The sequence below is a fragment of the Schistocerca gregaria genome, chromosome 7, assembly GCF_023897955.1.
Source record: "Schistocerca gregaria isolate iqSchGreg1 chromosome 7, iqSchGreg1.2, whole genome shotgun sequence".
Lineage (NCBI taxonomy): Eukaryota > Metazoa > Arthropoda > Insecta > Orthoptera > Acrididae > Schistocerca > Schistocerca gregaria.
In genome coordinates this window covers 35,785,285-35,810,659 of record NC_064926.1, presented here as the reverse complement: position 1 = coordinate 35,810,659, position 25,375 = coordinate 35,785,285, and the positions used below count along the sequence as shown (strand labels likewise).

The window sequence follows — 25,375 nt, the reverse complement described above, 5'->3', positions numbered from 1 at the left end:
TTTTTGTACCCCCAGACTAGCACTGGTAATCGAAGTGTGAATGTTCAGGTGAAGGACCACACCTGTTCTAGGTTACCATTTTGTGGTATCCAGGGTTGGGTGTGCCGGCTCATACTCGCTGTCAACGGCGACTTGCTCACGAAGGTAACAGTGGGTTGCAGGCTGTAGAAGTGGCGGTGGATCTGCATCGCGGACTGTGCAGCAGCCTGGGTAGAGCTGTGGGTAGTTGTGGGTGGCGAGGACGAGCGCATCAGAGGGCTCCGACACACCGGAAGTTGTACAGGCGGACCTGTAGGTGGCGCCTGTTGCCAGTGGTCCGTAGAATCAGTATCATGAATTTGTGGGGCCATGAGCTGCAACTGGCTGCGTGGCAGGGAACTCTCCTTTGCAGACGACACTGCCGAGTCAGACGACGTTTTCGGCAGCGATGAGGGCACAGAGGGGATAGTGCCGGCAGTGGGTCTTCTGCCGGGTTCTGCGGCTGGTGAGGCGGCGACGTCACAAATCCGCAGTGCGGCCGACCGCAGCAGGCTGACATCGAGCTCCTTAGCGGTGCACAGGAAGCGCGACAGGTCACTGCTCGGCACCTCCGTGCTTCCGGTGTATATGAGGTCCAGCAGGCGGCGCATATCCTCGTGACTGATGCCGTGCAGAATCACAGTCACTGATTCGCCCACGCCGCACGGGTGCTCTATCAGCATGCGCTGCAACACAACCAACACTGGCTGCATCAGCATAAAAAAGTAACAAGTGACACCTTAGTCAACATCCAAGCACTTAGAAAAATACGCAGATGAATTTTTCACAATGAAAGGAAAAACCTACTTACGCCTTTCTCATTATTTTTATATCATAACCTTTCTATGTGCTACTTGTCACTAACTGTAATTCCTCTAAAAGCCACAAGTGTAACATGTGATCATGGGTTAGTAGCTATTTAGCATTGGGCATAGCGACATCTCACTTATTGCCGTGCTGTTTCTTTGACCATGAACTCTTCAGACCTTGCATCTGATGGAAAACAATAAATGCAGCCATTTAAACACAAAAAAGGAACAAATATGTATACTTTCCACAGTGACAGTGTAGCAGCTGGGATCTCTACATTTTTGCTATAGCATCAAGGAGAAAAAAAATACTGAAAACAAAATATAAAATATACGAGCTGTTACTTGACGATCAGTTTGGTTTTTGGTAAACTAAAGGTGCCTGAAAGGCAGTCCAACGTTAGGCTTCATAATATAATCAAGACTTAACATAAAATCAACGGGATTTCATAGAAAATGTAGCTCTAGTAAAAGCAGAGCAAAATTAGCTAGGCGCAAGATGTCTGGAATTCTCATAAACATAGAAGTAATAAACAATATTTAAGAGAACGAAGGATCACCAACAAAAACAGAAAACAAATAGATAAGTGTTCGGATTAAAATGGAGGTAAGGTAAAGATGCATGCTTTCTGCTCTACACTTCAACCTGTAACTCGAAAAACAATGGAGGAAAAGCTCTGAACTCGGATTATGATTCATGGTGTTAAAATTATATTACATTATTAATTGTAATTATAATTACTATCATAAGGCTTTTCAGACAAGTCATTACACAGTACACACATACTCTCAAACAATGTATTTACTGCTAGATCGCAGCCGTGTTGCAAGTCTTTGAGACCCCTTTCTAAATCATTTAATGAGCACTTGTAAGGTCCCACCCTGGTTTTATATTAATGTACTCAAAACTTAAGTTTTCTGTTGTATAGGTTACATATTGGTCTTTGTATTCACAACATCATCTGGTAACTTTACTCCAACATTACGTAACGTTATTTCAGTTTGCACATTGGAAACAAGGAGAATTCACAAAACAGAAACTACAGTCGAATTAACACACAGAAAGATGAAAAACTTCGTCACAGGTGGGAACCCACAGATGACTTCGGTATATCTGTAACCGGAGCTGGGAGCGTTTTGGAGCTATGAGTACCTTTTCATTAGAAGACTATCGAAGATGAGCAAAAGCTCATAACCTTTAAGGTATGAACTTGTTTAGTGGATATTTTTTCTTCTTTTGGCCTACAAAAACTCCTCCCAAAGTAGGAAAAGCAAGGAGTTTGCAGTTGAATAGGTACACTATCAGAGATATCACAACGATTTTCGATTCAAACTTTCGACTCGGTCGATACCGTATCTGGGTCACTTGCCCTCAAATCTACCCTTCTCCATCGTATTTGACATTTCGTAGAGGATGAGTTTTGTTAGCACTGCCAACCTACTGAGATACATACCACTAACGATGGGTGTAGCCCGAATCCCAGTTTCGCAAATAAATAATTAAGTGCAGCTCACCGTGTTCAGCGCATGGTATAAAGAAGCTTCTGAAATATGGTGATAGAGAAGAATGCTGAGCATTAAATGGATAGATCGAATACCAAATGATGGGGTGCCGAATCGATCTGGGCAAAAACGTGATTTATGGCACAACATTACTAAAAGAAAGACTTAGTTGATACAACACATCTTGAGCCATTAAGGAATCATCGATTTCGTAATGGAGGAAAGGTAGGAGGGGACGGGGAGCGGGGGTAAAAATTGTAGAGAGAGATAAATGCTTGAACGTAGGAAGCTAGTTCAATGGATAGATGGCGATAATTATGCAGAAACGAAAAGGCTTCCACAGAATAAACTGGCATCGACAGAAGAGAAGGAGGGGTTTTTAGCTGAAGGGATATGTCAGTTAAGGGGAAACAGAGAAGAAAGAAGACGAAGAGAAGGAGAAGCACATGTGGCAGGGACGAGCAAGAGAGACAAAAGTGGAGAGACTAGTAAGAGCAGAAAATTTAATTTCAGATACACATATCTGAAGATGCAAGACATCACATATTTTCACTGCTGTGTTCGTTGCTGTTTGCGAAATGAAATTGTTTATTAAGAAGAAAGAAGCATTACTAGCATGCGCAAAACTCTTTTATTTGTTAATCACGCTGGAACAATGGTTCAAATGGCTCTGAGCACTATGGGACTTAACATCTTAGGTCATCAGTCCCCTAGAACTACTTAATCCTAACTAACCCAAGGACATCACACACATCCCTGCCCGAGGCAGGATTCGAACCTGCGACCGTAGCAGTCGCACGGTTCCGGACTGTGCGCCTAAAACCGCTAGACCACCGCGGGCGGCAAGCTGGGAGAGGAAGAAGGTCAAAGCATTGCTGAAGTTACCTACTGACAAGCCAAAGTGTCAGCATATGTACTAAAAGACAAATTAATGATTCACTGACTGAACAGGTGAAACCAGTAGGTCGCGGGAAAAAATTAAATAGGGCCCATTAGCAACTAAAATATAATTTATTGAGGGAAGATGATAAGAAGAATGGAAATTACAGCAATATTTTATTGGTTTACGTTTTATGTATTCATATGCTGACAAACTACGGCAATGTTTGCGTGCGAGAGTTGTTACTACTGAGATTGGAGTACAGGCGTAAAATATGGAGAATGTATCTATATTTATGGAACTTCATCCGTAAATCTATTCATTCTATTGTACTTTTGTGTACTAATAGTTAACTGAATGTATGTAATCAAGTATTATGACCGTTAGTTCAAAATTAATGATATGTTTTGTAATTGATGCAGGAGTGGTGATATAGTTGTTGGTGTACAGAAGTTGAAGCAAATATGTTAGTGAAGGGACTGTTATGGATTGAGCAAGGAAAAAAATATTTTGTAGCAATGTATAGACTGTGATTTGTCCAGAAGAATTCGAAAAAAATATTGAAACAGTAGATGATTGAATTTTATTTTGAGAACTGTTCGATGTAATGAAATATGCGCTAGAGACAGAGCATAGATGTCGTGGTAAGATGTATTGGTTAGCTTTTAGTCTCAAATTAAGTGCATAAGGTATTCGGAGGTAGTTGAGGCGGTTCAAGAAAGAAGACAGACGGGTGGACGTATGGGACAAGAAATTGTGTCACATTTATGTAGAAGATCTCAAGAAAAAAGAGAATAACCGAAGAGATCGGGAGTTATTTAATGGAGACCTGTAACTACGTCAAGTTGAAAGTTATTAACTGTTTGGATACTTACTGGAGACAGATGGGCGGAGGGTGAAATGAAAAACTGTCACGGTAAAAGCAGCCAAGAATCTTATGTCAATAAAGTGGATGGTATACATAGACTGTGTCATATGGAGAAACTGTGGCAAATGAAGAAACTGTTTATCTAAATCAGTGACTACTGCGCTGATTTTCTAAGTGAAGGATAATTTAGATTGGTTTTCTCATTTTTAAGGCATAGCAGGCAATTTGTGCCTGAAAAATTTAAGTTTAAGTAGATGCGCCGTCAACATAGTGAGGGCATAGAAGGCAATTTACGTCTGATAAATGGAAGTTATAGTAAGTGTGCAATCAGCATATATAGTTGCGTTATTCACAAAATACCTGATTTAAATCAATCCTGAACTTAACCCTGGTTATTCAAGGTGTTCCCTGTGCATAAAATTACAGTTTGCAGCGGAATCTCACATGTGTTTTCAGTTAAATTTTTAATTTTGGTATTTTGAAATAGAGAAGCCGCCATTTTCACAGCAATCGCAGACCAGAAATGGCAGCGCGATACAACGTGTTTCACATACAATCCTACTATGACCAACTGTCTTCAGACAGTGTTAAGTGCGTCTCAGAAACACAACTGTGACAGCTTATTTACCACAACTATAAGCGCCGCTGACATCACTAAACCCGTTTAGACGAGTGAATGAAGTGAATCTCTAAACATTCATATTCAGTAAAAACAAAATAATGAAAATAAATTAAAATAATGGCCTTGCACTTTAAAAAATAGAATCAAGTAAGCAGTAGGAAGTCTAAGCTTAGTAGAAACACAGACACTATAAATTCTCACACAATATAGTACCATACAACTTACATATATGCAAAGCCAGTTAACTTCATGCAGACGTATTTGAAGATAGCTTGTATATTTTCTAGAGGTCAAGTAACACCGCAGTTTTGTGATTAAACTCTGGCGTTATGTTAAGTTAACCTGCCTGCCCAGTTCCTGAAATAACTAGATTTATATGCATAACAGAAGTTCTTCTGTGGACATGAATACATTAAATTTAGACTTAGTAAGTAACTTATACTCAGGTACATTACAGATAACATATTATTTTATTTATTATTACCATTCTGTATTAGTGATTGGTACACTAGAGACGAAAATACGAGTACATTATTATTACTGTTATCATTAGTATCATTATTCTGTATTAATGATCGCTATACAGAGACAATAATATGAGTATATTGTTATTATTATTATACGTTACTGATTTGTTCTATGGTTTGAGTGTGTGTATACTTGTGTTGTCAATGTAGAAACTGTGAGGCACTACAGTATCAAGTAAGTATATTCACCTGTGTATCATATCATTGACTAGATGGACATGAGCAAACCGTTAACTATGATCTACTAGCTTGGAAATGAGTTCAAAATGAGTAAAATCAAAGAGTAGATTAATTAAAGTACTGTGTGTTGGAAGTTGTGTACTGTAGTGAAATACGTCGGTATGAAGCCTAATGAAGATTACGTCGAAACAAATCGAGATAATAAAGAGATATAGCAACACTTTCTATTTATTTGATTATATGGTAGTAACTTTTAATCGACTGATTACGGACGAGATAAATAAGAGCTACATTTGATACATAGGAACTAAACTCGTATCTTTACCATTACAGCCTTCCTGCACCAAGTATTTTCCACAATGCGAGAACCGAGAATTTGGGAGAGTAACAAAAAGGATCCCTCTGGTACCCAATGTACGTCCTAAAACCTTAACCAAGACTCTCTAAATACAAAAATCCCAAAATAAACTATAATGTTAGATAAAATACAAAATGTGAATGGCATCATCGTCTTAAAGACATTGTAAAGAAAATTTTGGAATTGAAAAAAAAAATAGATTCACACCAACATTCATACGTCCCTGCAGCCAGAGATTTTACAACATTTATTATAATTTCTCACAAGAGACATAAATTATGGAAAAGCACACTGAAATCAAAACTTTACAATATGCTGTGCGTATACATAAATTAAGTGATATTATATCAGTAAAATATGTAGATATTAATCCCATCAAATACATTACACTTTTAATGTTGGAATATTCAATAGGGCACTGGTAGCTGACTAGATGTATTTCTAAAATTTATGTTAAGCACGGCTTTATATGTGTAGGAAGACGCATTTCAGTCATCAACGTGTTAAATACTTGCAAAAACTGCATCTAATGTGAATTTAATACTAACATTATGAAAATTCTTTGAGTTAAATAGCATTTTTAGATGAATTTACTTGTGGAAGTAGCTGAGGTATCACTCTGTTTATACAAAAGAAACTCCGTAATTAGTATAAGATTCTGGAAACATAAAAACGTGTAAGGAACAAAAAAATGTGCAAATTCTGTCTTTAGTAAGAAAAAGTATAAGTTCTTGGAATTTGTTAGTTTGTTGTATAAGGGCTTCAATACAACCGACAGAAACCAGGGAGGATTCCTAAATGGAAATGGAAGGAAAAAGGTCCTATAAACATGCATCTGGAAATGCATCGTTGCACGGTACATGGAACTGACGAATAACACTTCCTCTGACCACGTGCCGTCTGTTCCTTGTGTGTTGCAGGCTATACAATTGACGCTGCATACTGTAAGCAGAAGAATACTCTGGCATTTATGTCGGGATCAAGTCGATGTGGTGTTTGAGTATGTCCACGCAGATGGAAAAGGTCGTGATGCAGGACGGCTATACCAAAACAAGTATCCTCATAGATACCAGCCAGATCACACAGCATCATTGCACAGTTCCTGGGACTGACGAATGACACTTCCTCTGACCACGTGCCGTCTTTTCCTTGTGTGTTGCATGTTATATGTTTGGTGATGCATACGGTAAGCAGAAAAATAGTATGGCATTTATTTCGGGATCAAGTCGATTTGGTGTTTGTGTATGTCAACGCAGATGGAAATGGTCGTGAGGCAGGACGGCTATACCAAAACAAGTATCCTCAGAGACACCAGCCAGATCACACAGCATCATTGCACAGTTCATGGGACTGACGAATGACACTTCCTCTGACATCGTGACGTCTGTTCCTTGTGTGTTGATGGCTATATGATTGGCGATGCGTACTGTAAGCAGAAGAATAGTCCGGCATTTATGTCGGTATCAAGTCGATGTGGTACTTGTGTATGTCCGCACAGATGGAACTGGTCGTGAGGCAGGACGGCAATACCAAAACAAGTATCCTCAGAGACACCAGCCAGAGCACACAGCACTGTTGCACGGTACATGGGACTGCCGAATGACACTTCCTCTGACCACGTGACGTCTGTTCCTTGTGTGTTGCTGGCTATATGATTGGCGATGCGTACTGTAAGCAGAAGAATAGTCCGGCATTTATGTCGGTATCAAGTCGATGTGGTACTTGTGTATGTCCGCGCAGATGGAATTGGTCGTGAGGCAGGACGGCAATACCAAAACAAGTATCCTCAGAGACACCAGCCAGAGCACACAGCACTGTTGCACGGTACATGGGACTGACGAATGACACTTCCTCTGACCACGTGACGTCTGTTCCTTGTGTGTTGCATGTTATATGATTGGCGATGCGTACTGTAAGCAGAAGAATAGTCCGGCATTTATGTCGGTATCAAGTCGATGTGGTACTTGTGTATGTCCGCGCAGATGGAATTGGTCGTGAGGCAGGACGGCAATACCAAAACAAGTATCCTCAGAGACACCAGCCAGAGCACACAGCACTGTTGCACGGTACATGGGACTGACGAATGACACTTCCTCTGACCACGTGACGTCTGTTCCTTGTGTGTTGCATGTTATATGATTGGCGATGCGTACTGTAAGCAGAAGAATAGTCCGGCATTTATGTCGGGATCAAGTCGATGTGGTACTTGTGTATGTCCGCGCAGATGGAACTGGTCGTGAGGCAGGACGGCAATACCAAAACAAGTATCCTCAGAGACACCAGCCAGAGCACACAGCACTGTTGCACGGTACATGGGACTGACGAATGACACTTCCTCTGACCACGTGACGTCTGTTCCTTGTGTGTTGCATGTTATATGATTGGCGATGCGTACTGTAAGCAGAAGAATAGTCCGGCATTTATGTCGGTATCAAGTCGATGTGGTACTTGTGTATGTCCGCGCAGATGGAATTGGTCGTGAGGCAGGACGGCAATACCAAAACAGGTATCCTCAGAGACACCAGCCAGAGCACACAGCACTGTTGCACGGTACATGGGACTGACGAATGACACTTCCTCTGACCACGTGACGTCTGTTCCTTGTGTGTTGCATGTTATATGATTGGCGATGCGTACTGTAAGCAGAAGAATAGTCCGGCATTTATGTCGGTATCAAGTCGATGTGGTACTTGTGTATGTCCGCGCAGATGGAATTGGTCGTGAGGCAGGACGGCAATACCAAAACAAGTATCCTCAGAGACACCAGCCAGAGCACACAGCACTGTTGCACGGTACATGGGACTGACGAATGACACTTCCTCTGACCACGTGACGTCTGTTCCTTGTGTGTTGCATGTTATATGATTGGCGATGCGTACTGTAAGCAGAAGAATAGTCCGGCATTTATGTCGGTATCAAGTCGATGTGGTACTTGTGTATGTCCGCGCAGATGGAACTGGTCGTGAGGCAGGACGGCAATACCAAAACAAGTATCCTCAGAGACACCAGCCAGAGCACACAGCACTGTTGCACGGTACATGGGACTGACGAATGACACTTCCTCTGACCACGTGACGTCTGTTCCTTGTGTGTTGCATGTTATATGATTGGCGATGCGTACTGTAAGCAGAAGAATAGTCCGGCATTTATGTCGGTATCAAGTCGATGTGGTACTTGTGTATGTCCGCGCAGATGGAATTGGTCGTGAGGCAGGACGGCAATACCAAAACAAGTATCCTCAGAGACACCAGCCAGAGCACACAGCACTGTTGCACGGTACATGGGACTGACGAATGACACTTCCTCTGACCACGTGACGTCTGTTCCTTGTGTGTTGCATGTTATGTGATTGGCGATGCGTACTGTAAGCAGAAGAATAGTCCGGCATTTATGTCGGGATCAAGTCGATGTGGTACTTCAGTATGTCCGCGCAGATGGAATTGGTCGTGAGGCAGGTCGGCAATACCAAAACAAGTATCCTCAGAGACACCAGCCAGATCACACAGCACTGTTGCACGGTACATGGGACTGACGAATGACACTTCCTCTGACCACGTGACGTCTGTTTCTTGTGTGTTGTAAGTTATATGATTGGCTATGCGTACTGTAAGCAGAAGAATAGTCCGGCATTTATGTCGGGATCAAGTCGATGTGGTACTTGAGTATGTCCGCGCAGATGGAATTGGTCGTGAGGCAGGACGGCAATACCAAAACAAGTATCCTCAGAGACACCAGCCAGAGCACACAGCACTGTTGCACGGTACATGGGACTGACGAATGACACTTCCTCTGACCACGTGACGTCTGTTCCTTGTGTGTTGCATGTTATATGATTTGCGATGCGTACTGTAAGCAGAAGAATAGTCCGGCATTTATGCTGGGATTAAGTCAATGTAATGGTTGTGTATGTTCACGCTGATGGAAATAGTCTTGAGGCCGGACGGCTATACCATAACAATTATTTTCAAAGACGCAAGCCAGATCAAACAGCATCGTTGCATGGTACATGTGACTGATGAATGACACTTCCTCTGACCACGTGCAGTCTGTTCCTTGTGTGTTGCAGTCTCAATGACTGGCGCTGCGTACTGTAAGCAGAAGAATAGTCTGAAATTAATGTCGAGAGACACCGATCTGGTGATTGTGTATGTCCACGCATATGGAAATGGTCGTGAGGCAGGACGGCTATACCAAAACAAGTATCCTTAGAGACACCAGCCAGAGCACACAGCACTGTTGCACGGTACATGGGACTGACGAATGACACTTCCTCAGACCACGTGCCGTCTTTTCCTTGTGTGTTGCATGTTATATGTTTGGTGATGCATACGGTAAGCAGAAAAATAGTATGGCATTTATTTCGGGATCAAGTCGATTTGGTGTTTGTGTATGTCAACGCAGATGGAAATGGTCGTGAGGCAGGACGGCTATACCAAAACAAGTATCCTCAGAGACACCAGCCAGAGCACACAGCACTGTTGCACGGTACATGGGACTGACGAATGACACTTCCTCAGACCACGTGCCGTCTTTTCCTTGTGTGTTGCATGTTATATGTTTGGTGATGCATACGGTAAGCAGAAAAATAGTATGGCATTTATTTCGGGATCAAGTCGATTTGGTGTTTGTGTATGTCAACGCAGATGGAAATGGTCGTGAGGCAGGACGGCTATACCAAAACAAGTATCCTCAGAGACACCAGCCAGAGCACACAGCACTGTTGCACGGTACATGGGACTGACGAATGACACTTCCTCTGACCACGTGCAGTCTGTTCCTTGTGTGTTGCAGGCTCCATGAGTGGCGCTGTGTACTGTAAGCAGAAGAATATTCTGAAATTTATGTCGGGAAACACCGATCTGGTAATTGTGTGTGTACACGCGGATGGGAATGGTCGTGAGGCAGGACGGCAATACCAAAATAAATATCCTCAAAGATAACAGCCAGACCACACAGCATCGTAGCACGATTCATGCGACTGACGAATGACACTTCCTCTGACCACGTGCCGTCTGTTCCTTCTGTGTTGCACGGTATGTGATTGGCGCTGCGTTCTATAAGCAGAACAATAGTCCGGCATTTATGTCGGGAACAAGTCGATGTGGTGTTTGTGTATGTCCACGCAGATGGAAGTGGTCGTGAGGCAGGTTGGCTATACCAAAATGAGTATCCTCAGAGACAGCAGCCAGATCGCACAGCAACGTAGCACGGTTCATGGGACTGATGTATGACACTTCCTCTGACCACGTGCCGTCTGTTCCTTGTGTGTTGCAGGCTATATGTTTGGCGCTGCGTACTGTAAGCGGAAGAATAGTCCGGCAATTATGTCGGGATTAAGTCGATGTAATGGTTATGTATGTCGACACAGATGGAAATGGTAGTGAGGCCGGACGGCTATACCAAAACAAGTATCCTCAGAGACACCAGCCAGATCACACAGCATCGTTGCACAGTACATGGGACTGACGAATGACACTTCCTCAGACCACGTGCCGTCTTTTCCTTGTGTGTTGCATGTTATATGTTTGGTGATGCATACGGTAAGCAGAAAAATAGTATGGCATTTATTTCGGGATCAAGTCGATTTGGTGTTTGTGTATGTCAACGCAGATGGAAATGGTCGTGAGGCAGGACGGCTATACCAAAACAAGTATCCTCAGAGACACCAGCCAGATCACACAGCATCGTTGCACGGTACATGGGACTGGCGAATTACACTTCCTCTGACCACGAGCAGTCTGTTCCTTGTGTGTTGCAGGCTCAATGATTGGCACTACATACTGTAAGCAAAAGAATACTCTGACATATATGTCGGGAAACACTGATCTGGTGTTTGTGTATGGCCACGCGGATGGGAATGGTCGTGAGGCAGGACGGCTATACCAAAATAAATATCCTCAAAGACATCAGCCAGATCACACAGCATCGTTGCACGGTACATGGGACTGACGAATGACACTTCTTGTGACCACGTGCCGTCTGTTCCCTGTTTGTTGCAGGCTATATGATGGGCGCTGCGTACTGCAAGCAGAAGAATAGTCCGGCATTTATGTCGGGAACAAGTCAATGTGTGGTTTGTGTATGTCCACTCAGATGGAAATTTTCGTGAGGCAGGACGGCTATACCAAAACAAGTATCCTCAGAGACACCAGCTAGATTACACAGCATCGTCATCATTGGCCATTCCTAATTTTCTATTTCCGTAAGTTATGTCTGTAAATGTTGTAGCAGCTAATTTTTCTCCAACTGAAGCATGGATTCTTTCCCTTACAGCTAGTTGACGTTCTTTATCCACTTCATGTCTTTTTTCTAAATTTTTATTATTTCTATAGGCAATATGCCTTTATCACCATGCGCTAATGTTTCATTTAGGATAGTAAAACTTATGCAGTCTGCACAACCTCCTAGATAGAATTCCCATACTGGTAAATTATTTAAACACCAGTTTACTAATTATTCTCCATCCATTTCTTTTTTCAAAATGTAGATAGTAAATTATTCAAATTTCTGATCAAGCATGGAGGTTCTTTTGGATTATTAATAATCAAATCGTTAAATTTATTTGTTTGCATTGCGATTATTCCAATATTCTCAGTAAAAAAGTTGTATTTCTTTCTAATTCTTCCTAATCGATTACTGCTAATCTATCAGTTAATTCAACTGGTTCTTCTGTAATTTTTTTTACTATAACTTCACCTGCTTATTCATCGATACTGGACTCTAAATATGCTATCAATTTATGGAAATAGACAACAACAATTTCTTTTATGATTTTCTCCTATTCAATAAATCTACTTGATTTAATTTTATTTGGATTCTTTTCAGAATATAATGATCCTGTATGGTACAAAATATCTGCATAATTTGATAAATGAACAACAACACATTCTTTATGCATAACTTCCACATTAATCTCTTGTCTGTTATATGACTCACCTCTCTGTTTGCAGCTTTATATGTCCTATTACAAAAATGTTACTCTGTCTCCATTAAATTTTATTCGCAATGTACCTAGAAATTTAAATGCACAAGCAAGTCTTAATAAAAAAAACTTTGTCTTCACTGTGTTTATGTATTGTAGAATTCTTTTGCTTATAGATTATTTTTAACATCACCCTCCTTTATTTTTTCACCTGTTCTATCTTCAACATCTTATTCATGTTTCATCAATACTTCTTGTATTTGTAATTGTAATTGGCATGTTGTCAAGCTGTGGTGATATTTATAAGGAATCAACTCTTTTTTCAATAGTGTTCAAAACTTTATCTCCTATTTCTCTCGTTGTGTCAATAAGAGATTCTTTCTCTTTTAATGTTTTCATACTTTTTGCTAGGATGTTTCTTCCATTTTTTTAAAGTTCGTCTTTTCATGGTTCCTGTATCTTTTTTAAAGTTCTCTGGGTCATATTTTGCAAACGTCTACTGACGATAAAAACAACAACAAAAATTTTTGTTAGTTAAGAAATTTATTCTCCTTTAGGCGTCTTACAAGTGAAACTCCCCATCGCACCCCCTCAGATTTAGTTATAAGTTGGCGCAGTGGATAGGCCTTGAAACCTGAACACAGATCACTCGAGAAAACAGGAAGAAGTTGTGTGGAACTATGAAAAAAAATAAGCAAAATATACAAACTGAGTAGTCCATGTGCAACATAGGCGACACTAAGGACCATGTAAGTGAATGAGCGTAGCGATCCTGTGGTTAGCGTGAGCAGCTGCAGAATGAGAGGTCCTGGGATCAAAACTTCCCTCAAGTGAAAATTTTTGTTATTATTTTTAGACAGTTATTATGCGAAGCTGCACAGGTACACAGAGCAGTATTGTTTATGTGATTGTGTGTCAATTATCAAAGTTAAGGCACTCACACATAATCAACTCTCCAAAATTCCAGGACGTGTTCAGATTTACTTGGACATATGGAGGATTTCACGGTCTACACACAGAAAAATTTGAAAACGTTAAAACCATATGTCTTGACAGAGCACTGTGCGACTATGAAATTGTTGCATTAATTTGTTGCAGTTTATGTGACAAACTCTTATGTTTTCATCACTTTTTTGGGAGTGATTATCATTTCCACAAGAAAACCTAAATCGGGCAAGGTAGAAGAATCTTTTTACCCATTCGCCAAGTGTACAAGTTAGGTGGGTCGACAACATATTCCTGACATGTGATGCGCATGCCGTCACCAGTGTCGTATAGAATACATCAGACGTGTTTTCCTGTGGAGGAATCGGTTGACCTATGACCTTCCGATCAAATGTTTTCGATTCCCGTTGGATAGGCACGTCTTTACGTCTACAAATCGCACGGTTTCGCGGTTCGGTGGCAAAACACAGACACTAAAGTTATCACAGTGAACAGAGACGTCAATGAACGAACGGACAGATCATAATTTCTCTCGAGGGAAGGCTTGAACCAAGGACCTTTCGCTCCACAGCCACCCAAGCTAACCAAGGGACCATGGCGCTCCTGAGCTTGTACTCTCCTTTATGTTGCCTATCTTATGCATGGACTACTCAGTTTGTATATTTTGCTTCTTTTTTTCATAGTTCCACACAACTTCTTCCTGTTGTCTCGATTGATCTGTGTTCAGTTTTTCAAGGCCTGTCCACTGTGCCAACTTATAACTAAATATGAGGGGGTGCGATGGGGAGGTTTCCTTGTTAGTTGTGTCTATTGTAATACTACAAATTTGGTCCTATTTCCAACATGTACTATATTTATCTCTGAAATCATACAACTTTAAATGGCCTCCAACAAATTCATAATGTATATCATTCTCACCAAAAATATTGAACTAATTTTTACTATCACTTACTAATTGTTTTTGTATTTTTAATAAAACTGAACTAAATAGAAACAGTCAATTGCTCATGGCTGCTTCTAGCAAAATATTCTCTAATTACATCTCGATTTTCAAGAACGAAATTGTCAAATATAACAGCTGAACTGTCTTCCCATTCATCTTGTGGTATAGCGTCATCATTATTTTCAATGAAGGTAGGTTTTTCATTAGTTTAGCGTCAATATTTTACATATTTTTATGAATACCAAGAATTTTGGGTGATCTAAGCTTTTTGATTGAACATACTAGTAATTGTTTTTATTCAAGTTCAACCATACTGGAGTTAAAATATAATAAGTGTCTTTTCCCACAACCACTTGGTTCTATTAGTCCATGTTGAATAAAATTTGGTTAGAGATTGCCATATTTATAGTTTGATTATTACTCTGGAATTCTTATCTTAGAATCTGAACCAATTATTAAGAGTGATATTAAATTATATACAGACATAAAAGATAGCATTGGAAGTGTACTTGGATTTGGTGATCGACCTGCTAAAGCTGGTAAACCAAACTATTGTTATACTGAAGATTTTTCTTGAGAAACTCTTATCACTTCATTCAAGCCTAATGCAGAATTTGGTGAACCATTAAATCATGTACACATTATCCTGTATATATTCAAATTTCTGATCCTCTTATGGATTTAGAAATAACTATAACTGACGAAAACGATAATTTAATTGACTTCAATAGTGCTATAGCAACATTTATTTTAGAAATGGCTGAATAAATTTTTACCTTTAATAAATAAGGAAAAATTAAACAGCAATCAATTGCACTCATTCCCTATGAATGAGAAGATTAAAAATAACCTAAATCTTTACAAGACCACAGAGATTAATATAAATATAGCCACCTGTTGAGTTCATCCTAAACATGCTAAGCTGTACATTAACTTAAGTATTAGAGGGGATGATGGTACAAATTATCCAACATATGATAGAAAATCCAATAAAAAGTTGCCTGACAAATACATGACAAAGCCATTCGTGTTTATGACGAGAGAGAAAGGAAACAATATTTTTCCTAGAATGGAACATTCTTTTATTTCTTCATCTGTCATGCATTTGACTTCATTTCATGCCAATGAGTGACAGAGGGTCATACACTCAATAACAGGAAGATAAAATGTAAGAAACGTGAAGTAATTTATCCTTCATAAATATTTGATGGATTTTACAAAGATTATTTGGGAAAAGGATTCAACTGCATTTTTACATGGTCTGCAGGAACTGGCGATTCCGTTTTCTGACAGGTTGACCATAATGAAGCCAATGTTGAATCTGTGACCACACTATATAAGCAAGGTAAAACTGTGTGGAAACCAATGGAAATTTATGACATTGTGGTTATATATGAGCCAGAATATTCACTTGAGATACAGTAAGAAAGACTTATAAATTCGAAGAATCCAATATTTTCACTGAACCACAAACCATAGAGATTTTGGATTTAATCGAAAGAGAAAGTTTAAAATACATACCACCAATAACTACAATCCTGCAGAATTTGATATGCCTTATTTCGTCATATTTGCTTTCCACTCAAAAAAGAAGAATAATCAGTTGATGTTTCCTTGTTTTATCACATCGAATTACAGACTATTTATATAAAGAATGGAAAAGTAACTTTTTCCCTCAATGAATGAGGAATCTAATTCCACCAAATAACTATCTGATAGCATATGATACTTTCCTAGATTTTAAGAGTCACACAATTGACTAGTATTGTCAATGTAAGTCCCTTCAGTTTTATCGAAAATTATCCTATGAGTGTCATAAATATGTCTAGGAGATTGAATGTGTTATATGCCCAGAAAAGAACACTGAAGCTGTTTGTCACATTCAATATTAAAATTCAGAATCGTACACTTGCCTAAATATCATGTATGGTAAGTAAAATTTAACATACAGGACTCTACATAGAGGTGTGAGAGGAAAATTTTTAATCTTAAAAAATTTTAATTTATGTAAATGGAAGATATGATATAGAAGCTCCATAACGAAAACACTTCCAACATGTTTGAAAATATTAGTGAGTTAGAAGTAAATAATTTATATTACACTCCTGGCTGTTTGAAGTGAAAAATAGATACGTTAAAAAATTTGTACAGTGTTTCATAATGAATAGTGTTTGAAACTTTCAATTTTTTGAAGTTGAAATATTAAACTGTGATATCAGGGAATGAAGAAATTTACAAATAATGATAGGGAAATTCATGATCTAGAATTTTTGGTGTAATTCATATTGGCTATTGCTGTCTAGTTCATTATTTTTTTCAGTTATTAGTTTTTTGTGCTATCCATTTTTAACCCTTTCTTTTAATAATTAATCTCTTTATATTTAATTTATACTACACTTAGTAGTTAAAGTGTGGGTATTTTATGAAAAATCAGCAGAATTGTAACAAAACTGAAGATAGCGATGGAAGAAGACTGGTCGATGGACTGCTTGCAGAAAAATCATGTAGCTCAAAACTTTGCCATAGAGTGCATTAAAAAATTGCATAAGACATGATGGCATATGTCATGTGTCCAAAGAGGCAGAAATTGAATGTGAGAAGACTGTCTGCTTGATAGTTAGTCACTAACACTCTGTCTGGTGAAAAGAAAACAACTCAGGAAGCAGTCTGATGTTTGGTGTGGTGGGGAATATTATTAGTTTTGTTCAAGAAATTATTGTAATTAGGATGTAAATTATGACAGGCTTTTCATTAACCAACAAATAATGCTGATAAGAGTGACTGATCACAATAATTACACTTGATATTTTATATGAGACAAAGTGGCTAGACCCTGTGACAGACTTGTAGAAGATAATATGCCTTTGTTCCACAGAGGACTTTGACCACTGGCCTTGAAATGGGACAACTGCGTGAAGACTTCGATCAAGGCAAATAAGAGACCTGAGCTTCAAGGAGGATAACTCCCACAGGACTTCGACCAAGGAACAGCTGACCACTGTCCTTGACGGAGATCTGACACATCAGTACAAAGACTATTTGGTGAGATCTGCCAACACAATAACCTTGAACCTTCACCTTTGAGAGATCTGTCAACAAAACACCCAGTTAGTCGTATTTGTTTCTCATAACCCTACCACTCATTTCTTGCTGGCTGCTTTTTACACACTCTCTCCTGTCTCTGAAACTTGGGTTTGCAACGATCCTGCCTCCCACCAATCATAACGTCTGTGACTGTGTTTGTCGGACTCTCTCTCTCCTCTTTTGTTTCTGTGTTGACTTTGACGATGGCACTTTGGCTGCTGACCTGATACCACCCATCTCCATGTCTGAAGTTCAATCTCTCTGATGCATTCGTGTTGCATTAGCGTCATTGCTGGGGCCATTTTTTATGTTCACCGCTACTCATTATGCATCATGGTAGGTGACCTTATCCAGTCTGTTCACTTTTCTGCGGCTCGTCTTGTTTCACACATAGCTCTGTGTTGCAGTAAATTATTGTAAATATACTGTTTCCCATAGTTTCCTTTTTGATAACTATTTCTTCAAATATATCGACTGTATCTCCCTTGTCCATCGATACCCTTGTCTCTAGCTGATCAAGACGTCTAATTTGTATGTGATTCTGTTGCAATATTGCCGCCAAGGATTGCTTCTGTCCACTGTACCCTTTTAAGCAAACTCTATCTTTCCACAGTCCACTATCAATTACTCCCAGTATCGCTTTTGGTAATTTCCTGCACAATTCCGAAATCTTTCATTCGTCACTGGACCACATGTCTGTATGGGGCCATTTATTAAACATCTTCTGACAATAAAACACTTTCACTGCCATATCCTAGACTCCACACAAATTCTCTCACTGCGTTTGCTTGTATTTCAGGTGACCAAATTTTTCCCATTAATTTATGAACATAATCGTTAGTTACTGATATTTCATTTTAGCGTTAATTTCCCTTATGGTTAAGTTGGCAAAGGCATAAATGGCAGTGGCCTTACATATAGCAGTACTTCGCACGAAATTTCAGTGTTGCCTCATTCACCAGAATCCAGTGAAAGGGTGGTAGCAGGGAAATGGGTGTGAATAATGACCAGGAACTATGATTTCGGATGTGGGAACCTGCTGTACTTACGTCATTAGCGGATTAGGGGAAGAGCATCATGACAGTATTGTTGTCTGTCCAACCGCACTGATACGCAATGATATGCATACAGGGGGAGCCAGGACTTCTTTAGGGAGAACGAATGTGACAAATTGCAAAAGGAAAATCTTTCCCACACTGTGTTACTTCAAGAAGCATTTTCGGTACTTCATCTTCCCACCAGAAACTGTGTTGACAAATGACTATGAAAAGTAGAAACCTGGCAGGCTGAAAATACCACTCACCAGAAATTCTAATTGTGAGGTAGAGGGGAGGGATTTTCGCCTTCCGGCTATATTCACTGGTACCACTGTCATGACATCAATGAGGTATGCGTTTTGTTGGCTGGAACGCTCAATGAGGGTATTATCAACCCAGACTTTAACTTATCTTAACGCCACCCTCAGCCATGAACTTATGCGTTCATTAGACAAAAGTATCGAATCACACCAGGGGAAAATTTAAATGGAGTACGCGTCGAAAATTTTCAAGAAAATCGTCATCAAAAGATTATGTCGATAAGAATTTGAGCTATCAGTGGCGGCACGTCGCTGCTACGTATTTGCATATTTTATTTGCGTAATAAGCACAGACATGCATAGTCCACAGATACACTGGCGCATCACTTTCCAGTTGAGTGATTAGCCGGCAGAAGCCGCGAGAACAGCTGTTGGAAGTAACACCTCTGTATCAAGTAGTATAAACATCAGATTATGGGTTGTATTGTTGTAAGGTTCTGGACACACATTTTGTGAGTAAGCTCATGTTAGTAGAGAGTAAAGGAGAAACACATGTGGGACGGCTAATGGTTGAAGCTGAGATTCTGAGGACTCTCATGATAATACAAAAAACACAGTAGGTTTGTCATTCACAAATAGCATTTGATGTTAGCGAATCTGTCTGAATTTCACATCTGCAGAATCATGGCCTACTGAGAATTTATTATTCCACAATATTGCTGCCTACTTTGGTTAAATGGATACTGATTCAATGGTTTCATGAGAGTCATAGTGAAGGCCATGGAAGGGCTTTAAAGCTCGAAGCGGCTAGCGCTCGAGAGGATAGAGATGTGGTTCACTCAGTTGTACAGTTTCGTACAGTTACATCACCCAAAGAAACGTGGCTAGAAAGTATCCTAATGTACAATATGACTTCATCTGGAGCTGGCGGCATGTCGGGCAGTCCGCCCAATGATTAGATTTGTTGTGCAAGTGGTTCATGGTGTGGGTTCCTGTAGTCATGTCCTAGTTCATGAACCACGGGCAACGCATGAGTGGCCAAGTAAGTGGTCCCGACAGTCGGGATACCAGTTACATTGGAATAAGGCTGGGCATCTCGGACATATTCTGAGTCGTGGTCACCGTTGTGCTCATACGGCAAAGACTGCCTAATCCACCGGATAGTCCCTCAACCGTTAGGGGTAAAACTCAATGGGACTCGGGGCAAGTAAGACTAGAAACCTGCTTCCCTGGTACTTTAAATATGATGCTGGCAACAATCAGAGCAAAATGCCTCGGACCTTTGGAGGTGACGGAGTCCCACCTCTAACTGACAAACCAGGGACTCCTAAGATACGACTCGGCAAACAAATGGTAATGAGATGGTGGGGGGGGGGGGGCTATTAATATCAATGGGGGCTACTCTGGGAAGAAGGTAAAGCTGGCAGAAGCAGCAAGTAAGATGGGGCTGGATGTTTTAGCTGTTAGCGACATTCGGGTAAGGGGTGAGAAAGAAGAGGAAGTGGGGAATACAAGGTCTACCTGCCAGGAGTCAAAGCAGGAATAGCACAATGGGGTGTAGAGCTTTACATCAGGAAAGAAATGGAACCCAGTGTAGTTGCAATAAGGTATGTAAACGAACGACTGATGTGGATGGATTTGACAGTGTCTAGCATGAAAATTAGGATTGTGTCAGTATATTCGCATTGTGAAGGGACAGATCAAGATAAGATAGATAGTTTTTATGATGCACTCAGTGATGTAGTTGTTAGAGTAAGGGACAGGGACAGTATTCTGCTCATGGGTGATTTTAATGCCAAGATTGGAAATCGAACAGAAGGGTATGAAAAGGTTATGGGTAAATTTGGAGAGGATATGGAGGCCAACAGGAACGGGAAACAACTCTTGGATTTCTGTGCCAGTATGGGCTTAGTAATCACAAACTCCTTTTTTAAACATAAGAACATTCACCGGTATACTTGGGAAGGCAGGGAAACCAGATCTGTCATTGACTATATAATAACAGATCAGGAATTCAGGAAGGCTGTGAGGGACACACGCGTATTTAGGGGATTCTTTGATGACATTGATCATTATTTAATCTGCAGCGAAATGGTATTGTGAGGCCGAAAGTGCAGGAGGTCAGATCTATATGTAGGAGGATAAGGGTGGAGAAACTTCAGGATAACGAAATCAGGCACAAGTACATAACAATGATCTCAGAAAGGTACCAGTTAGTTGAATGTAGTCAATTACAGTCATTGGAAAAGGAATGTACAAGGTAGAGGGACACAATACTAGAAGTGGATAAAGAATGTCTTGGAACAGTAGTGTGTAAAGGTAGGATGAAGCAAACAACTTGGTGGAATGATACAGTCAAGACAGCCTGTAAAAAGAAAAAGGCGGCATATAAAAAATGGCTACATACCAGAACTCAGGTACACAGAGAAAGTTATGTTGAAGAAAGAAACAAAGCCAAACAGATAATTACAGCATCCAAGAAGAAATTGTGAGAAGACTTTGGAAACAGGTTGGAGACTTTGGGTCAAGCTGCTGGAAAACCACTTTGGAGTGTAATTAGCAGTCTTCGAAAGGGAGGTAACAAGGAAATGACAAGTATTTTGGACAGGTCAGGAAAACTGCTTGTGAATCCTATGGATTCCTTGGGCAGATGGAGGGAATATTTTGAAGAGTTGCTCAATGTAGGTTAAAATACGATCAGTAATATTTCAGATTTCGATGTACAATGGGATAGGAATAAGGATGGAAATAGGATCACATTTGAGGATGTGGTGAAAATGGTCAATCGATTGCAGTGCCATAAAGCAAATTGGTTGGATGAAATTAAGTCGGAACTCATCAAATACAGTGGAATGTCAGGTCTTAAATGGCTACACAGGATAATTGAAATGCCCTGGGAGTCGGGACAGGTTCCATCAGACTGGACAAAAGCAGTAATCACACCAATCTTTAAACATGGAAACAGAAAAGATTGTAACAACTAGAGAGGTGTCTCTTTAATCAGCGTTGTGGGTAAAATCTTCTCAGGTATTGTTGAACGGAAAGTGCGAGTATTAGTTGAGGACCAATTGGATGAAAATCAGAGTGGGTTTAGGCCTCTTAGAGGTTGTCAGGACCAGATCTTTAGCTTACGGCAAATAATGGAGAAGTGTTATGAATGGAACTGGGAATTGTATCTATGCTTTATAGATCTAGAAAAGGCATATGAGCGGGTTCCTAGGAGGAAGTTATTGCCTAATCTACGAGATTATGGAATAAGAGGCAAACTTTTGCAAGCATTTAAAGGTCTTTACATGGATAGTCAGGCAGCAGTTAGAGTTGACGGTAAATTGAGTTCATGGTTCAGAGTAGTTTGAGGAGTAAGACAAGGCTGCAACCTGTCTCCACTGTTGTTCATATTATATATGGATCATATGTTGAAAACAATAGACTGGCTGGGAGAGGTTAAGATAGCTGAACACAAAATAAGCAGTCTTGCATATGCAGATGACTTAGTTGTGATGGCAGATTCTATTGAATGTCTGCAAAGTAATATTTCAGAGCTAGATCAGAAATGTAAGGACTATGGCATGAAGATTATCATCTCCAAAACGAAAGTAAGGTCAGTGGGAAAGAGATATACAGGGATTGCGTGCCAAATAGGAGGAACTAAGTTAGAACAGGTGGAATGTTTCAAGTACTTAGGATGCATATTGTCACAGGATGGAAACATAGTGAAAGAACTGGAAGCGAGGTGTAGCAAAGCTAATGCAGTGAGTGCTCAGCTACGATCTACTCTGTTTTGCAAGAAGGAAGTCAGTACCAAGACTAAGTTATCTGTGCACCGTTCAATCTTTTGGACCAAGTTTGTTGTATGGGAGCGGAAGCTGGGTGGATTCAGGGTACCTTATCAATAAGGTTGAGGTTACGGATATGAAAGTAGCTAGGATGCTTGCAGGTAATAGTAGATGGGAACAATGCCAGGAGGGTGTCCACAATGAGGAAATGAAAGAAAAACTGGGATGAATATAGATGTAGCAGTCAGGGCGAATAGGCTTAGATGGTGGGGTCATGTTATAAGCATGGGAGAAGCAAGATTACCCAAGAGACTCATGGGTTCAGCAGTGGAGGGTAGGAGGAGTCGGGGCAGACCAAGGAGATGGTACGTGGATTCGATTAAGAATGATTTTGAAGTAATAGGCTTAACATCAGAAGAGGCACCAATGTTAGCACGGAATAGGGGATCATGGAGGAATTTTATAAGGGGGACTATGCTCCAGACTGAACGCTGAAAGGCATAATCAGTCTTAAATGATGATGATGATGATGTGGCACACTTTTAGTTTCTAGTGAGCTACATAAAATCACACAGTGAAGTTTTCCTGTAAAAGGTCAAGAAAAGAGGCAGAGAGAGAGCACTGACCTGTAGGTAGGGGCTGCAGGCGGAGAGGAGCACGCGGTGCGCGCGCAGTCGGTGGCCCTGGCAGCAAAGCGTGACGTCGACGAATGCCTCGGCTGCCAGCAAACGCCGTAGATGCGCCAGCACACCCGACTCGTACCGCTCCCACTGCACCAACAACCGCTTACCACCCATCTGCAGCACACAGGCACGTTACTCTGCATCACCAGCAGCCAGTTACCACTCAGCTGCAGCTCACAGACACAACTCTCTACATCACCAGCAGCCAGTTGCTAGCACTTTGCAAAGCACATGTGTCTCTGCAATACTCTATATCAATGCCTTTCAGAACACATGTGGTAACTGTAATTTCCGTGCAGTATGCATGTCTGTTGGAAATGAGACATTTTACTTTCAAGCTCGAAATTAACAAACTTACTAAGCAACTTACTATCTAAATTTGTAGCAGGCACAAAGTGAACAAAATCATAAGTTAAATGACGTTGTATGTAGTTTTCTTATTTGTCCTTCTTCATTGTCCTGTTAGGACTCATCGTCAGCACAGTGCTGACATCACACATTACAGCGAATGACCATCGAGGAACGGTAATATAGTCTGTGCTGTCTTCTTAGTATCGTTCTTAACGTCATCCCTGTGGAGGCCTCTATGATATTATGTGGTATCGATGTTTTATTTTGTTTTTTAGTCTACATGTGCAGAAATGACACAAAATAGTTCAAATGGCTCTAAGCAAAATGGGACTTAAGCAAAATCGGCTGAGGTCATCAGTCCCCTAGACTTAGAACTACTTAAACCTAACTAACCTAACGACATCACACACATCCATGCCTGAGGCACGATTCGAATATGCGACTGTAAGAGCCGCGCGGTTCTGGACGGTAGCGCCTAGAACCGCAATACCGCAGCTGCCGGTTTGGAAATGACAAATTCTGTAGTATTTCACAGAGTAATTATGTTGTTGTGGCAATTTAGAAGGAAACGTTTTGCTCCCAGCACAGGAATAAGAATACACATCTACAGTTACTGTGCCACAGATGCAGCTGGAGCGAGAACACATGCGGAATTCGACGAGAGATGTTCGCTACCTCTTTGTGTCTTGCATGACAAAGGGTTGCAATCTATTGAGCCTTCAGCTGTGAAGTATGAGTAATCATTTGGTTGCACTGATTGAAGATGAAAATTCCGAACATACATAAGCTGTGACATTTAAAATATTTTGTTTTTAAGAATTATAATAAATTGTGGAGCATTTTGCACTATAAGATAAGGACTGATCTAACATGTATAACCACCGACCAGCTTTTGAAGAATATTGAAATAATAAATAAGAAAAGCGACGACACAAAGTTAGTGAATCATTGGATTGTTGATTTTAATTACCACGAACACTTTTGTACAAAGTGTTCATTCACAAACTGTCACTAATAATCGAGAAATCTTCACACGACTGTCGGGGAAATTGTTGACAATCATCTGTACATTCCCAGTTTGCCTCAATTGCCTCTCCTTCAACGATGTGGACAGATTGTTACCACCACAGTGTTTAGCAAACGACAAGAAGCGTCAAGACGTCGTCGTATCATAATTAAGCATGTTAACAACAGCACTCCACTATGAAGCGATAGAAAAGCTTACCTTTGCTTGAGCAAATGCCTTAATTTTGCAGTAAATTACACTGAATACAGTGGGTGACGCCAATTAGGACTGTTTACATAACAAATTAATAGTCATTTCCCAAGTTTCCATTCTATAACAGTCTTCGACGCTAAGTAAATGTGCCTCACGTAACATTCTCGGCGATTTGTATTGTATGTATTGATTGTTACCCCACTCGAGGTACAAAATTGTTGTATGGCACTGTTGTTGCTACGACTGGAAGCCGATTTGTGACACCAGTGATGATTGGACCAGTCTAACATGGTGTGTGAGATGACACGACTTCATGCCAGGCGTCTGTTCTCATTTTATACCGCTTTCATGCCATATCCCTTGCACCACAATAATCTCTTCCCTGATAGG

General features: G+C 40.4%; 1 protein-coding gene across 1 annotated transcript; it reads right to left on the bottom strand.

Moving 5' to 3' along the window:
- Positions 1 to 44: 44 nt before the first annotated feature.
- LOC126281778 (protein bric-a-brac 1-like) lies at positions 45 to 23,529 on the bottom strand. Its single transcript, XM_049980982.1, has 2 exons — positions 23,359 to 23,529; positions 45 to 704 (listed from the first exon to the last, which is right to left on the bottom strand). The coding sequence occupies exons 1-2, from the start codon at positions 23,527 to 23,529 to the stop codon at positions 45 to 47; spliced, it is 831 nt and encodes a 276-aa protein (XP_049836939.1).
- Between the last annotated feature and the right edge of the window lie 1,846 nt (positions 23,530 to 25,375).

Coding starts and splice junctions, on each gene's coding strand:
- LOC126281778 (XM_049980982.1), bottom strand. CDS start 23,529: ATGGGTGGTAAGCGGTTGTTGGTGCAGTGGGAGCGGTACGAGTCGGGT. Junction 705..23,358: donor CCTGCAGCCCCTACCTACAG/GTCAGTGCTCTC, acceptor GTTGTGTTGCAG/CGCATGCTGATAGAGCACCC.